At 38.0% G+C, this 13,738-nt stretch overlaps 1 protein-coding gene across 1 annotated transcript in view; it reads right to left on the reverse strand.

Annotated features, from left to right (window-relative positions):
• LOC113229797 (protein couch potato-like) overlaps window positions 1-13,738 on the reverse strand; it is a 265,848-nt gene that overhangs the window by 6,027 nt on the left and 246,083 nt on the right. Inside the window, exons 3-9 of the mRNA XM_026463478.1 lie at window positions 6,322-6,399; window positions 5,468-5,521; window positions 5,322-5,384; window positions 4,007-4,151; window positions 3,004-3,131; window positions 2,563-2,750; window positions 1,133-1,346 (exon numbers count right to left, since the gene is read on the reverse strand). Coding sequence (XP_026319263.1) covers window positions 1,133-1,346; window positions 2,563-2,750; window positions 3,004-3,131; window positions 4,007-4,151; window positions 5,322-5,384; window positions 5,468-5,521; window positions 6,322-6,399 — 870 coding nt within the window. The remainder of the gene's footprint in view (window positions 1-1,132; window positions 1,347-2,562; window positions 2,751-3,003; window positions 3,132-4,006; window positions 4,152-5,321; window positions 5,385-5,467; window positions 5,522-6,321; window positions 6,400-13,738) is intronic.

Genomic DNA, 13,738 nt, shown 5'->3' on the forward strand with positions numbered 1-13,738 from the left:
CAAAATGTTTTACATACAGGTAATTTTACTACCCTCCCTCCGCATAAAATTAATAAAACAGGCGCAACTACAGTCACAAACACCACCATCAAAAATAAATTCGACACGCGGTTCTTCGTCTACGAAACATCTTCAAGAGTTATCGATTGTTCGACTCTTGGCTTTTCGCGGTGTAGCCAATTAATTTACTTCCATTTTTATCAATGTATTTTGGAGAAATGTAAAGTCATTTCACATTTATTAGGTTTTAAAATTAATGGTTTATCGTTATTAAAATTTATCACATATTAACTCAAGGAAACTGTTACATACTGTTACAATTGAGGCTATCAGAACAAAAGTAATGTGAGTATATAAAATAATTTAATTATTACATTATTTTTATACACGAAAATACCATTCAAATATAAAATAATTATGTACTTTAGTATCACTTAACTTATTGTAGGATAAAAATTAAAAGTGGGTTACACCACTTTAGCGCTGAGCCTTAACTGGAAAGCGATTTTCTTTCACTTAAACTTGATTGCCAAGACGAGTACAATTGCTAATTAGCTGTTCATTTAGTTAAAGGAGACCGTAGAGTTAGGAACAGAAATAATCGATAAACTCCTAATAGTATTATATTAACGGTCAATTAAACAAACTGGTTGATATAGCAACCAGTGGCAGGCAAAACTGAACTATAGTGCGAGGTGCAAGGTGACATTAGTTAGTTTAGAGAATTAGCAAACCTTAGATCCCTTCGTTAGCGGTTATGTAAAGTTTGAATAAATGAGTTCGTTAAAACTCGGAATCTAAGTTCACTCTACTTTGTTACCACGTACATTTTATTGACTACTAGTAAATCATCCAATTATAAACTTAATATTGAAATCAATAGAATACAAATCATTTGTATTGTCCCAGACAACGCTCATCGTTTAACATACCCTCATGTCAATTCGTGAAGGTAATGTAAATAAATAAAGTTCTATAGCTTTAAAAACGGTAGTAGGTAGTATTGGTAATAAGCCGAAACTAAAGTAATATGTACGTTGTCTAAGTTGATCTTGAAAACGAATTAAAGCATCAGAAAAATGTAGCGTGATATCAGATTTTTATTTGTGTAGTAGACAGTGCTCGTGCATACTTCATGTGCGAGAATCCAGCCGTTGTGTGCCATCTTATGCCTTGCGTAATCGAGGTGGATGGCCGTCTCAGAGCTGAGAAGCAGCGCGCCCTGGAGACGAGCCATTGCGGCGCCGGCGTCGGAGGGTGACGCGAAGTCGACGAAGGCCACAGGCCCGCCGCTGCCGCCGTTTCCACCGCCAGTCAGCAGCCGCAGCCGAGTGAATCCCGCGCAGCTGTTATTACCACACTTACTTTTGCCCACACTCGTACCCCCATTTCGAATATTGTGTATTTTGATTGGTTTTTATGATCTTCGGACAACACTTGCGTAGGTAGCGAATACAAGTCGGTTCGGTAGCGAGAACCTATGTCTCTTAGATTCAATTAGTTATTTTAATGTATCTATTATCTCTTCTTTCTTCCACAGGTACTGTTCTCTCTTATTATGCACAGACTGAATATATTTTAAGTGCTCGTCACTGTGACACCGTGAAAGCAACTCCTGTATTGTTTGGAGTAAAGAAGAGGAGCTAGGCATCAAGTTGTTATTACATTAACACTTGATTTGTAAACTCATAAAAACAAAAGAAAACAAAGTGCATCTTAGCTTGTTATGTTGTAAAACTGGCTGTAAACGACACGTATAAAACTATGAAGACACATAGTGAAATTTGCGCTTATCATGTAGTAGTGTAGTGCTTTACTATTTTGTGATAATGTGAAGAAGTGACGTTATGTCATGCTTGGGTGGTACGGGTGCAGGCTTTAAGTCTTACACAAACAACACTGAACTTTACTTAATAGTTTTAACGTTTCAGTGTCATTGGTGTAAAACAACACTGACAACATAAAATTAGACCATTTATTGTATATAGACGACATTGTGAGTCGGTGCAACATGCACTGTGAAGTACATTTTCTTACTTTAATACGAATATAATGTTGTAAACTTGTTTAACCTATTGTGTGATCATGCACATGACATTAATTGCAGAATTTTCAATGGAAAACACGAAATTAAGAATGAATTTACTGGCCATTAACTTTCAGCAATCCGTTTGAAAATTCTGTGATAATATGGAGTTGCAAACTGATAAAACGAATTACAAATGTTTTGCTGGGTGGATTAGTTCCAAACCGTCTATCAACATTAATGTGAAAATATTTGTAGTAAATTTCAAATTCAGTGTGCAACGCCTAGAAACTAACTTTATTTCTGCAATTCAAAAGTATTTTACCATTTCAATAATATTCACTCGGTTTAAATATTTATCATTTAGTAACACTTGTTCGGCAAAAGATACCACTAAATTTTTTTGTATAAACGATGAGTGCATATTTATCAGAGTCAACGCAATTTCTGTTAGCGAGACAAATACAGAAGCACACTCTTGAATCTAAAGTTATTTTGAACAAACAACATCTAATAAAACAGCTTTAATCACGTACCTGCTGAATATTTCCTTGAGTTCATGTTCAGAGACGAACTGGCCAAGATTGGCGACGAAAAGTGTAGAGCAGGGTGGCGTAGGGTGCGCGGGGTGCGCAGGCGGCGCAGGCGCATGACCCGGCACGGCGGCGCCAGGCGAGCCCAGCGCAGGCGCGGGGAGCACGCATGCTCCTAGCGTCAGGGGGGTCTGGGAAAAACGTGTCAAATCAATTATCGAACATAAATAATTGATTTCTTTTCACGCTACCAAATAAACTAATCTGATCTCCTGATAATTTAAAATTAGATTAACCCTTTGTAGAAACTTGAAAAACTATGAAGCCCGTCAAAAATCTTGTGATCTTAAGCCGTTACGTACCGCCTAGCTATAAAATGTTTCAGCGTAGATTACTTACGTGGTGTGGCCTATCGGCGGCAGCTAGTCAGAGGTAGGAACGGACTGGAGCCATCTGTGGGTGGATGGCTGGATGCACTAGTCCATGCGAGAGCGTAGGCAGTTCTCCACCGTATGCCAACGGGTGATGCCACAATTCTGCGCCACCGCCCGGGAAGAACGGACTCGCTAGGTCTGTGTATGCAACCGAACTCTTGTTAACTACATTGCAAAAACTCTAAACACCCATTAGTAAGTAAATTCAAAATGACGTTCATTCCTCAATGAGAACTGCTCGAAAAATTATGATATGAAAGGAGAATTTTAGACAAATAGCTCGGATAAAATCTTGCTGGTTTTATGTTGAAAATCCAAGAGGAATCAACGTTATTTAAAATGAGCTTGTCTGTTTATGTGGCCCAGACCGCAACGGTGACAAGTCTGTAGATGTACATTTCCTCGATATTTCGTCCTGTATCGTGTTATTAAGATGTGTAAGAACGCTATAGTAAAGAAACAATTAATGTATTTAATATTTACAGTGTGCTTAACATGTTTTCACGCTTTGTTTGATCATAGTAAAAGTTTCTATAGATTTTAGGTAGGAACAATATATATTCAATTATTTAGGTAAGTAATACCTTTTTCGTGAATTCTAAAATCTACATGAATTTTAAACTATTTTAGTTATTATCACCCAATGTGCCCCAACTAATGCTAGCGAGTCCAACGATGGAAGTGTTATCATGAAAACATGTAGAAAGTTTTACAATAGTGGTAAAGAACCCGATAGTCAATCGATAAATAGCTTCGCGGAGCTTGGCCTTGCGTGGTACGTGTAAGCGGTCACAGATACTTGCCCAAAATTTGCGTTCGCTCGACTCCCAACACACCCACAAGAACACAATCACGTTGTTTAGTTGAAGTAACAAACGTGAAAATATGAGCGTATTGAGTGCAAGGATCGTTACAAACTCGGTCGATGATAGTAATTAGTGTGGGAGGTAGGTGTGATGGGTCGTGGTGAGGCCGAGCGCGCGCCGGGCGGTGTGTGCGTCGGCGGTACTTACGTCCAGTGAGTGGGTGCATCAATGCGGGGTGTGCAGCTGGCGCGGCTGTGGCAACTGCCGGCTTCGGCTTGCTGACCTTCGTGTTGCTTTTAGCGAACTCCAGCCGAATCGTTTGCGGCATGTCGGGGTCGAACCGGACACCCTGCTGTGAACAGCCGCGAGCGGTGCGGCGCTCCGATATAATGACGATGGAAGGGTCGATAGTCGCGTGCTCCGGGGGCTAATTGCCCATTGGAGTAGGCAGTGGCTCACGCGTTTGGGAAAGGAACAACATTAGGGTTAGAAGGCATTGAATTTGGAACTGCCATTTACTTATTCTTGTAATAAAGATTGATAACTATTCCAGAATATGTATATACTAACTTAGCCCAAGTTTATGTATTTGCCATATCATATACATATATGGTATTATATATTCATTAAACGCGACGTAATGGTTTCAGAACGTTAAGAGACTGAGATCGGGAATTTTCTTAATTACAAGTCCGCGCCTGCGCCTGCTAAGGTGTCGAAACACAGTGCTCGGGGTGTGACATCAAATCCTGTCAAACAGTGACATGCATTGCGTATTTACACCGTAATATTATCGATCACACTCCGGTGCGCCGGCTTAGCGGCTCCGTCTCGATTACCCGACGTAGTCTATTCGATATGTGCATGGGTTTAGCATAACTTACGATGCGGTTACTCGAGTCAGGAAAATGTTATTCCAAGTCTACAATGAGAATATTAACTATAGTGCTCGTTGGCTGTGTAGGCATGTGATGAGAAGAGGTTTAGTAACATCGTGCGCTTACATGTTTTAGTATATACATTAGCGTCAGTTTTATACTGGGTATCTCAGTCTATTACAGAGATATTGACAAGTAACTTGTGGTATTTTCGGTGGTTTAAAGCATTTTAAAATATAACAATTGTTAGGCGATATATGTGTGTTTGTGATCTCCTTTTACTATATCTTACTGTTCCCATGTTTAATAGAAAATAGTTTGGTTAGCCCCTAATTTAATTTTGCAATTATTCCCTTTAATTTATTTAAGTAAATTTTGAGCTCGTTTCAATGGATACAAAATATTTTAGGTAAACAAAGTGTAATGTAAATTTGAATTAAAATTACAAACAAAGTGGCAATTGGAACAAGCTCGATAAATTAGGTCACAATATTAGCACAGCACTGCAGCTAGATTCATGAGTGCTTGTCCATGTAGAACGATTATTATGTGTTCGTACTGAGTGCTGCAATCTCATTTATAGTATTATGCTTTAAGATACGGATTCCATAATATAACAAGTAACAGCTTGTGATAATACCAACCTGAAGATCTTGTTTGGCTGCCTCTGCACCCGCCCTGGTGTGGAACGTCACGAAACCGACAGGCTGCAAATTTAACACCTCCATTAACACATAAGTTTCTTACAAAGCCTGTGATAAACATCTTACTTGCCTACTGACAAACTTACCGATGCTGTCTTCCCATTCTTACTGGTCACTTTCAACAGCGAGCCCTCGTAACCCTGCGCAAAAACAACTCGTTAGACATGCTTCATCATTATTTATAGGCACCAGTCATCGTTCAAATAAAATGCCTAAGCGTTCATTCGCGTGACGTGACGGTTGCATTTTTCGAAACTTTTCAATATACAACTTCCGTATAATGTAATGTGGGGCGCATTACCAAATTACTTCAGTTGTCGGTGTCGTCATGTCATAGTTGAAATTCTATTCAGAAGAAAATCGTTTAACTACCAAAAATGGTGCGAGCTTGTACCAGGGACGGCGGAAAACACGCGATCCACTAAAACTAACCCTCGGCTTTAGCCACCTTTGTGTTTACGGTGCTATCCGTGCCAGGCAAGAATCGAGTGTAATCCTCCTTATCGGTATTCTGAATCGATTCAATCCGAATATTACGAATCGAGGCATGACATTTGATATTTATGACTTAGTAATCCGAGTCGTGATCTCCTTGCTTGCGTGACAGAAGTGTGTTTGGTTGATGTTTTATTTTCCCTTGTGGTTATTATTTTGGAGCTTCCAGTCGTATATAGTATCAACTCATTTTAATACGAATTCCCTTCAAACTATTTCCGACAGGTTATTCGTATATTGTTATGGGCTACAGCACGATTCCTTTACAATTTTACTACTATCATTACAGGGGCTGCTAGTTGTTGCCCTGTGACATTTTTCTGCCCTTCGTTCGTGTCGATAAGGGTACAGCGTTTGCACAGTCATTGTGTGTCTATTAGGCTAAAACTCAATTGTGAAAGAATTTCTTTAGGGAAAAAACAACAAAAGAAACCTATTTTCTTACTTCATACGCTCGAAACAGTAGATAAAGCTCTCGAGGTTTTGCGTCCATTGGTAGTCCACTGACGAACAAAGTCCGCACCTGCAACAAAGAAACAATCATAAAAAAAAATCCTTCTAGAGATATATTTAATAGAGATTACCACTTTAACAGAGATATTGAATATTATTTATGGAAAAATTTTATTACACTTGTAATAATTGTTTTATTATACTTATTTGGAACGGGTTATATACTTCGAAATTGATAATCTGTATTTATGATATATCTATCACAACAATTCGCGTGTCCAGAAAATGAATATTGAAATGCTGGTACTCCATAAATGACGCATAAAATCTACAAGGTTATAAGTTCAAATTCTCTAAAATATTAATATTAGGGACTATATATATAGACTATGACTTTTTAAAATTATGTGAAATTGTGAACAAAACGAAGTAAAATTATTGAGAATATGCTCCATGCTACGCCTAACTTATAAATGCCATTTTTATTGTCATCATTTTTCTATTACAACGGATTCATATTTTGCGTCTTTTGTCGCGTTTCTTTTTGTTAGGTACAAAATAAACATTATTGGTATTGCCCATTTCAAATTAGATGTTTTAAAGCGGGCTGTTCCAGTGATGAATAAAGCGGGGATTTTTTTACAAACGGATACAAAAGAGGCGAGGAAATCTCTTAGCATCCGCTCGCAATTCTTTCATCACCTTTGTAAGCATTTCGGCGCATTAATGTGGCGGTCCATTTAATGAAATAAAACAGAGCTGTAATGGTGCGATTTGGCGCGTGCGGGAAATGGAGATTAATTGCTGGCAACACCGCGGCAACGGCCGATGGCGCCATCTTGTTGTGCGCTTTATTTATGCGTCTGAGGCCGAGATAACCTTTTGATGCTCTCGGAAACCTATTTGTTGGCCACGAAGCGGGTGTGACAAATGTTTCAACGTTACGTATCGCATGTTCAGAGGGAGAAAAGCTACTTATGACTAAAAATTAATACTAAATGTAAACTGTCACTGAAATAGTATTTGAATATGATTTTTATTAAAGTAATCAATGCGGTAACATTGTTCCAAGCAAGTCATTTCCTATATCTATGGTCATAACCATTGCGTCGACAAGGCAAGCTGTGCGTGTTATAATAAAGTGCATACAGGCAGCTCGAAGGCGTCGGGGTGCCCATGTGGATGCACCCTAAGGGCAGCCCTCATATATTTTATCGCTCGGCTCCCGGTCACTTCCAGGTTGTGCGACCTTTATGTCGGTTATTTTCCGGTTGAATGCACTGGAATTCCCTGTTCAGTCGATACGCGATATTTTTACGTAGACAATTTTTAATATTACACATTTTAAATACATTCGCAAATGTTTGGGAAAGATTGTGGTTTTTGGACATATTTAGTAGTGGTAGAGCTTCTAGTAAATGATTTCGTCCTGGGAAGTATTGCCACCTTATTTATTTCTGCACCAAACAGTAATGTGACCATTACTGCGTTTCGGTTATGAAGAGTTAGGAAGCTGGTGACATTACAGGCATATGGGACTTTTCAACTTACTCTCAGGGTGACGGGCGCTGTGGTAGTGCCTCTCAAATCTTTGCGATTTGAAGCTCTCAGCTTACCACCAGGCGCACGGCTTGTTCGTCCCGTCACTTGTTGTCACATTCATAGTCTATACTTGCTTTTATATAATCTGACTAACCAAAGAATTTTATAATATTCTACAAAACGAACCTAAAACTAGCAAAAGAAAAATTCGCCAAGACTTGGCTGTATGTATAGTTTTAAACGTTTGCCTTTTCCTTAACGGAGAGAATATAAAAAAAAAACAGCAACAATCTTAAATGTATACACATTTTATAAAAGAAGAACATCAAAGTGGTTCAGAAAAGATAATAATTTACCGCGAAAAAACGTCAGAAAATTAAACTATCGAAAAAAAATTACAATTTAAGACCTGGCGGTATGGCCAATTAGATGCCTAAGCCTGTAGAGAACGACGGAAAACTTTACTAAACATTATAAATACTTCTCTCAATTGTGCTTGTCTATCCTGAAGATAAACTTTGACTGTAGACATAGATCGAGTTAATTGTTAATTATAATTGTAATTATAAACTGCCTCCGTGGCCGAACGGTTACCATGCCGGACTGCCACGCAGAGGTCCCAGGTTCGATTCCCGGGCTGGGAGAAATGTTTGTATGGCCTACAATTGTTTCTCTCGTGAGTTTGGGTGTAATTTGTGGTTGTCTATATGTGTGTCCATGGCACCCGCGACACAGGGTTTCCCTAGTGCGGGGCTATGTTGAGTGTGTGCGTTATTTATTTATATTTATTTATTTATTTATAATTGTATTCAATTACAAATAATTATACGACTGGTATAGTATTCGAAGACCACGGTGTTTCCTGTACTTCTACCATTAGTTTACAATATCAGTTGTCACTAGTGACCGAGTAAAATATTTATTTGCATACAAAATGTAATTTCTGGTTGGTTTCTGGTGAAATTACAACTATTTAAAATTCTGAGTGGCATTGCAACTGTTATGGACAGGCGTGTCGCTTACTACCAGGTGCACGACTTGTTCGTCCTGTCACTTGGTATCATAAAAATCTATTTGTCCCACTAGGGGTATAGTGCAATTTGTTTTATAAAATTGACGAATATTCGACACTAAACTATGTATGATGAGCAGCTGCACTAAGGAACATAGAAACGCTAAGCTACTTTATGCACTTTAAATGGAATTTGATAACAAAGTCACGAAACAAAAGTTAGCATTGTAATGTTTTGCCATTCAAGTAAAATATTTTCCATCGCCAAAGGGAAGCATCCGGTCGGAAAATAACAGGCATAAAGGACGTTCGTATCGGCTTTAACCAAAAACTACCGCAGATACGATGCAACACTGTTTTCTGAATAATATTGTTCAATGTTTTACCGTGTATTTTTATTAAACTATATAGTTACTGTAACACATATCCGTTGCATTATTAGAAAAACATCGTTGGTGTTTATTTTATGTGATAGGAGCGTAGGTAATAACTTCAGAGATCAAATTAGAAGTACCAAAGACGGCTATGGTGACGATTTTTGACATTTAACTTCATATAACAGCGAATATACGAAAAAATGCTAGTCGAAATCAATGTGACTGCATAACCCCAACATAGTCCATGCAGAACTAGCTCGTCTGCACCTATAATAGTGTACCATACTGTACATACTAGGGTAGATCTTTGTGGCCGCGTACGTGGTAACGTACTATTCAAAGTCAATATAATCCTAAATTGGAAAAGGTATCGTCACTATAAGACGAAGAAGTAAATAAGTATGTAAAACTATGTAGGTATCTGTAATGTACCTTATGGGTATAGTTTTAATTTCTTATCTTTCATAAACCTATTTATATGTAAAATTGGACTTGTCAACTTATGTCTTAAGGTGATAGGCGCAGCGACAGTGGTTCTCAAATTTTCGTGATTCATTCAGTCATTTAGAGCGCCTTCAAATTAGATGCTTATAGAAGCGCTGCAGTGGCATTGTGACGTTGCAGCCGCGCCACTACTAATTTTCATACAACATATAGAAGCACAGTTGCAACGCCACAGTCGTGACACGCGGTCGCCATTTTTGCAGTCACAATTAGTGAACTACACTAAAATTAAACAGTACTAATTAAACAGTGCACACTTTTATTAATTTAAACTAATTTCGACAACGACTACCTAAATTGTGTTAAAAAATGAGACAAAAAAATTCATATAAGAAAAACTTTCAGCAAACAGAGAAAAATATGAGAAAGAACGCACGTACGTCAAACATTGGTGGGTCTAACATATATCAGTGGCCGGCGGCGTGGCGGGTCACTTCGAACGCCCCTACATGTCGACCATTTCACGCTCGGTTGCGTTCAGATCCCTTGCTCTCGAGTATTGAGTTATGTTTCATATTGGAGAATACTTTTAGACGTCTCTAGAGATGAGAGATTAATTTGTAGGGTTTTCGAGTCGGGAAGTTCAAGTAAATCTTGTAATGCCTGTTGTTAAAGTTTAGGAGCAAAGTATGTGAATAAATCTCAGCCTCTAACGAAAGGAAGGTACAGATTATTTAATTTTATAAATATAATTAAAGCGATGATTTTACAAAATTACTCGAGATTTGAAATAATTGAACCATTAATTAAGTATAGCGTAATTCTCTGTTACTTGAGAACCATGCTTGCAATAAAATCATAAATCATTTTCAAGAAAAAAATTAAAGAATCTATATAGAGGTTTAGATCAAGAGATTCACAAGGAGTGGCGTGACGTAGTCTATTTTTAAAGCTTATCTCAATTTTACGCCTTCGCGACTTCGAAAGCGTACCGAAGCGAAATATTCCATCTGTCAGGGACAGAAACTCAGATAATACCAGGCTGACATTAATGTGACAGAAAAGGGAGTGATATTAGCTAAATTGTTTTTTTTTCTTATATGTAACATTAATTTGTAACTCTCGTACATAAAAGGATAGCTAAATAGCAGAGACTGGTACGTTGCATTTGCAATGAACGGTAAGACACATTTACTATTATATTTATTTAAAAAAGAAAATAATATTAACACTTTCATCACATGGAACATTGCGTTATTGCGTACATAGGTTTTTACAACTTCTACGAGGCTCAAGCCTTGACAGAACTCTGAATTGCATTAATGATGATCGATTTAACGCTTATTGACTATGACAGACACATGTAGTTATTGTTACTGTTAGTGAAAATTGTACTAAATAAATAAAACTTTTGAGTATTGTGAAGACACAACCAAAAATTGAGCATTAGCCGATTAACCACACAAGCCGAAAAACATATATACTCGTACTGTTGCCTTTTAAATCAGGGTCTCTTTTAATTAATTCTTAACTTTTTAACAAACTTAATCAGGAGCACTGTCAGGCTGCAGTATCTCTGTAATTACAGAGATATATTTTTAAAGCAATTCCTTTAAAAACATTTTAATACAATTATTGCATATTGGTGATCTATGTACGTAAATGTTATGGAATATTCGACACAAAAAGGTTTAATTACGACCGCCGAACCAATCCAGGAAGTGAGCGTTTCCATCATTTACTCCGAAAGGTTTCAGAGTCAATAAAATATTCAGTAATTTTCTTTGAGTGCCTCTTTTTCGTAAACAATTTTTAATTAATTTTATTACAATATAGTACATCTAAGTCTGTTTTAGGTTTCTAGGTATTTATATTATGTTTATATAAGGTTTAAAGTTTCTTATATGGCGAATGCGTTACAAGAGGAACCGGTAGTCTAAGTTACCTTTTTGTAGCATCAGTAGTTTCGTCTGTGCATGTAGTTGGTGACTTATTCTGTTACTTAAATTGAAAAATGGCAACAATACTCTTTGAACACATGTGACGTACCTAACCCGCATGAGCCATACACGACACATTGTCTAAGACCTAAACTCTCACCTTAAGGTGCCATAAAATTAGACGCTGGTAGAAGCGGTGCAGTGGCGCGTCTGTGGCGCTACAGCCGCGTCACTACTTTACCGCACCGTTACCTTCATACAATATCTACTCTTATTCATATTTTTTTTGTGAAAGAACTCCTTTAATTTGCCATAATTACTAATACAAAGATCGAACACAAAGAAAAATTCCTTGGACCCGTCGCAAACCAAAATTAATACAAAGATCTTTATCAGACACAGAAGAATTTCGTCGACCTGTGTAGCTCAGTTGGAAGAGCAAGAGGACGGTATTCCCGTGGTCGCAGATTAGAGTCTTTTTTATAATGCCAAGTGACAGTAAGAACAAGTCACGCGTCTGATGGCAAGTGACACGCCTGTCCGTAACAGTTGTAGTGCTGCTCAGAACTTTAAATAGCAAAGTCCTGAGGGGCTCTGCCACAGCGCCCGTCACCCTGAGACATAAGTTGACAAGTTCCATGTGCCTGTAATATCACCAGCACCCGTACCTTTCAAACCCGGAACGCAGTAATGCTCACATTAGTGCTTGGCAGCAGAAATAGGTAAGGTGGCAGTACTTCCCCGGACGAACTCTGTCACAAGGAGCTCTACTGCGACTAAATCTTTGTATTAATAATAATATCTAGTATGCAAAAGAGGTATCGCTGCACAACACTCAGAGTAAAAGGAACGTATATTTGTTCAAGTCATTAACCCGCATTGGCCAAGCACGCCGGTTTTTGGTCTTAATCTTTACCTTAGAGAGTAAAGAAGATGTATATTTGCTAAGTTCCTAACCCGCATTGACCTAGAACGACTAGATATGGCCTAACTTCTCACCTTAGAGAGTAAGTTGCCGTATATTGGTTTAGTAACTTATGTGCTACAACTGAGTCTTTATGAAATTGACCAAAGTATAGATTCACATTTTTCAGCAATTCACATTTTTTATAATGTTTTCTACGTCATTATACTTCCATTTTTACGGTCCAGTTCTATTATGCAGATCGTAATCATAAATTTGAAACGACGCTGACATTCAATAACCAATGGCTATAAATAAACGGAATTTAAAAAAAGTGCAGATAAAGGTGTATCCACACGATCGATCGGGTCGCAGCGAGCGGGGCGGAAACTCCAGAGCGATGCACACAGAATTTATCATACGTTCAGAACACACATATGTCTAAGTATCAATGTATGTACCCTGCGATGTAGTGGAATCAGTGTTTGCATTCTCGAAAGTTGTATCCTTTTCTATTTTCATATGTGAGATTTTACGTTTTATTTAATGTATAACGTACATAAAGTTCAGGCGTTTCATTCATTGGCATTTGAGGTGAAGTTTGTAATTCTGTATATTTTGGTGTACAAAGTACTTTCTATTTTTATTTAGGATGCATGAAGAATTCGTGCGCCTGGTGGTAAACGACACGCTTGTCCATAGCAGTTGCGGCGTCACTCAGAGCTTTACATCGCAAAGATTTGAGGGGTAATGCCACCACGCCCGTCATTCTGTAATTTCACCAACACCTTCAAAACCAGAAAGAAGTAATGTGAGCATTACTGCATGGCGGCAGAAATAGGTAAGGTGGCAGTACTTCCCTGGACATACTGTTTTACGATGAGCTCTACTGCTACTAAAAAAAACTCTAAAAGTAAATTTTGTTAAAGGTGTTTAAGGATTTATGTCTCACGTGTGTATTTACATTTGAATGCACAACGACTGTCGTTTTTTATTTGAAAATTGAAAATAGAATTTGAGCGAAATACAAACAAAGTTAATCAAACCGTAGTCGCCAGTCGCATGCCTATTGGCTGGACGTGCGATTTCGACTTTCAAAAGGAAAATAATGAAAAACGCTTCCACGTTTCAGAACAACGTTACAAAGGGGAATTGAAATTAAATGTCAGGCGTCTGACACCAATAAAAAA

The sequence above is a fragment of the Hyposmocoma kahamanoa genome, unplaced genomic scaffold (genome assembly GCF_003589595.1).
Source record: "Hyposmocoma kahamanoa isolate Upper Pololo Valley unplaced genomic scaffold, ASM358959v1 62, whole genome shotgun sequence".
In the NCBI taxonomy this organism is placed as follows: Eukaryota; Metazoa; Arthropoda; class Insecta; order Lepidoptera; family Cosmopterigidae; genus Hyposmocoma; species Hyposmocoma kahamanoa.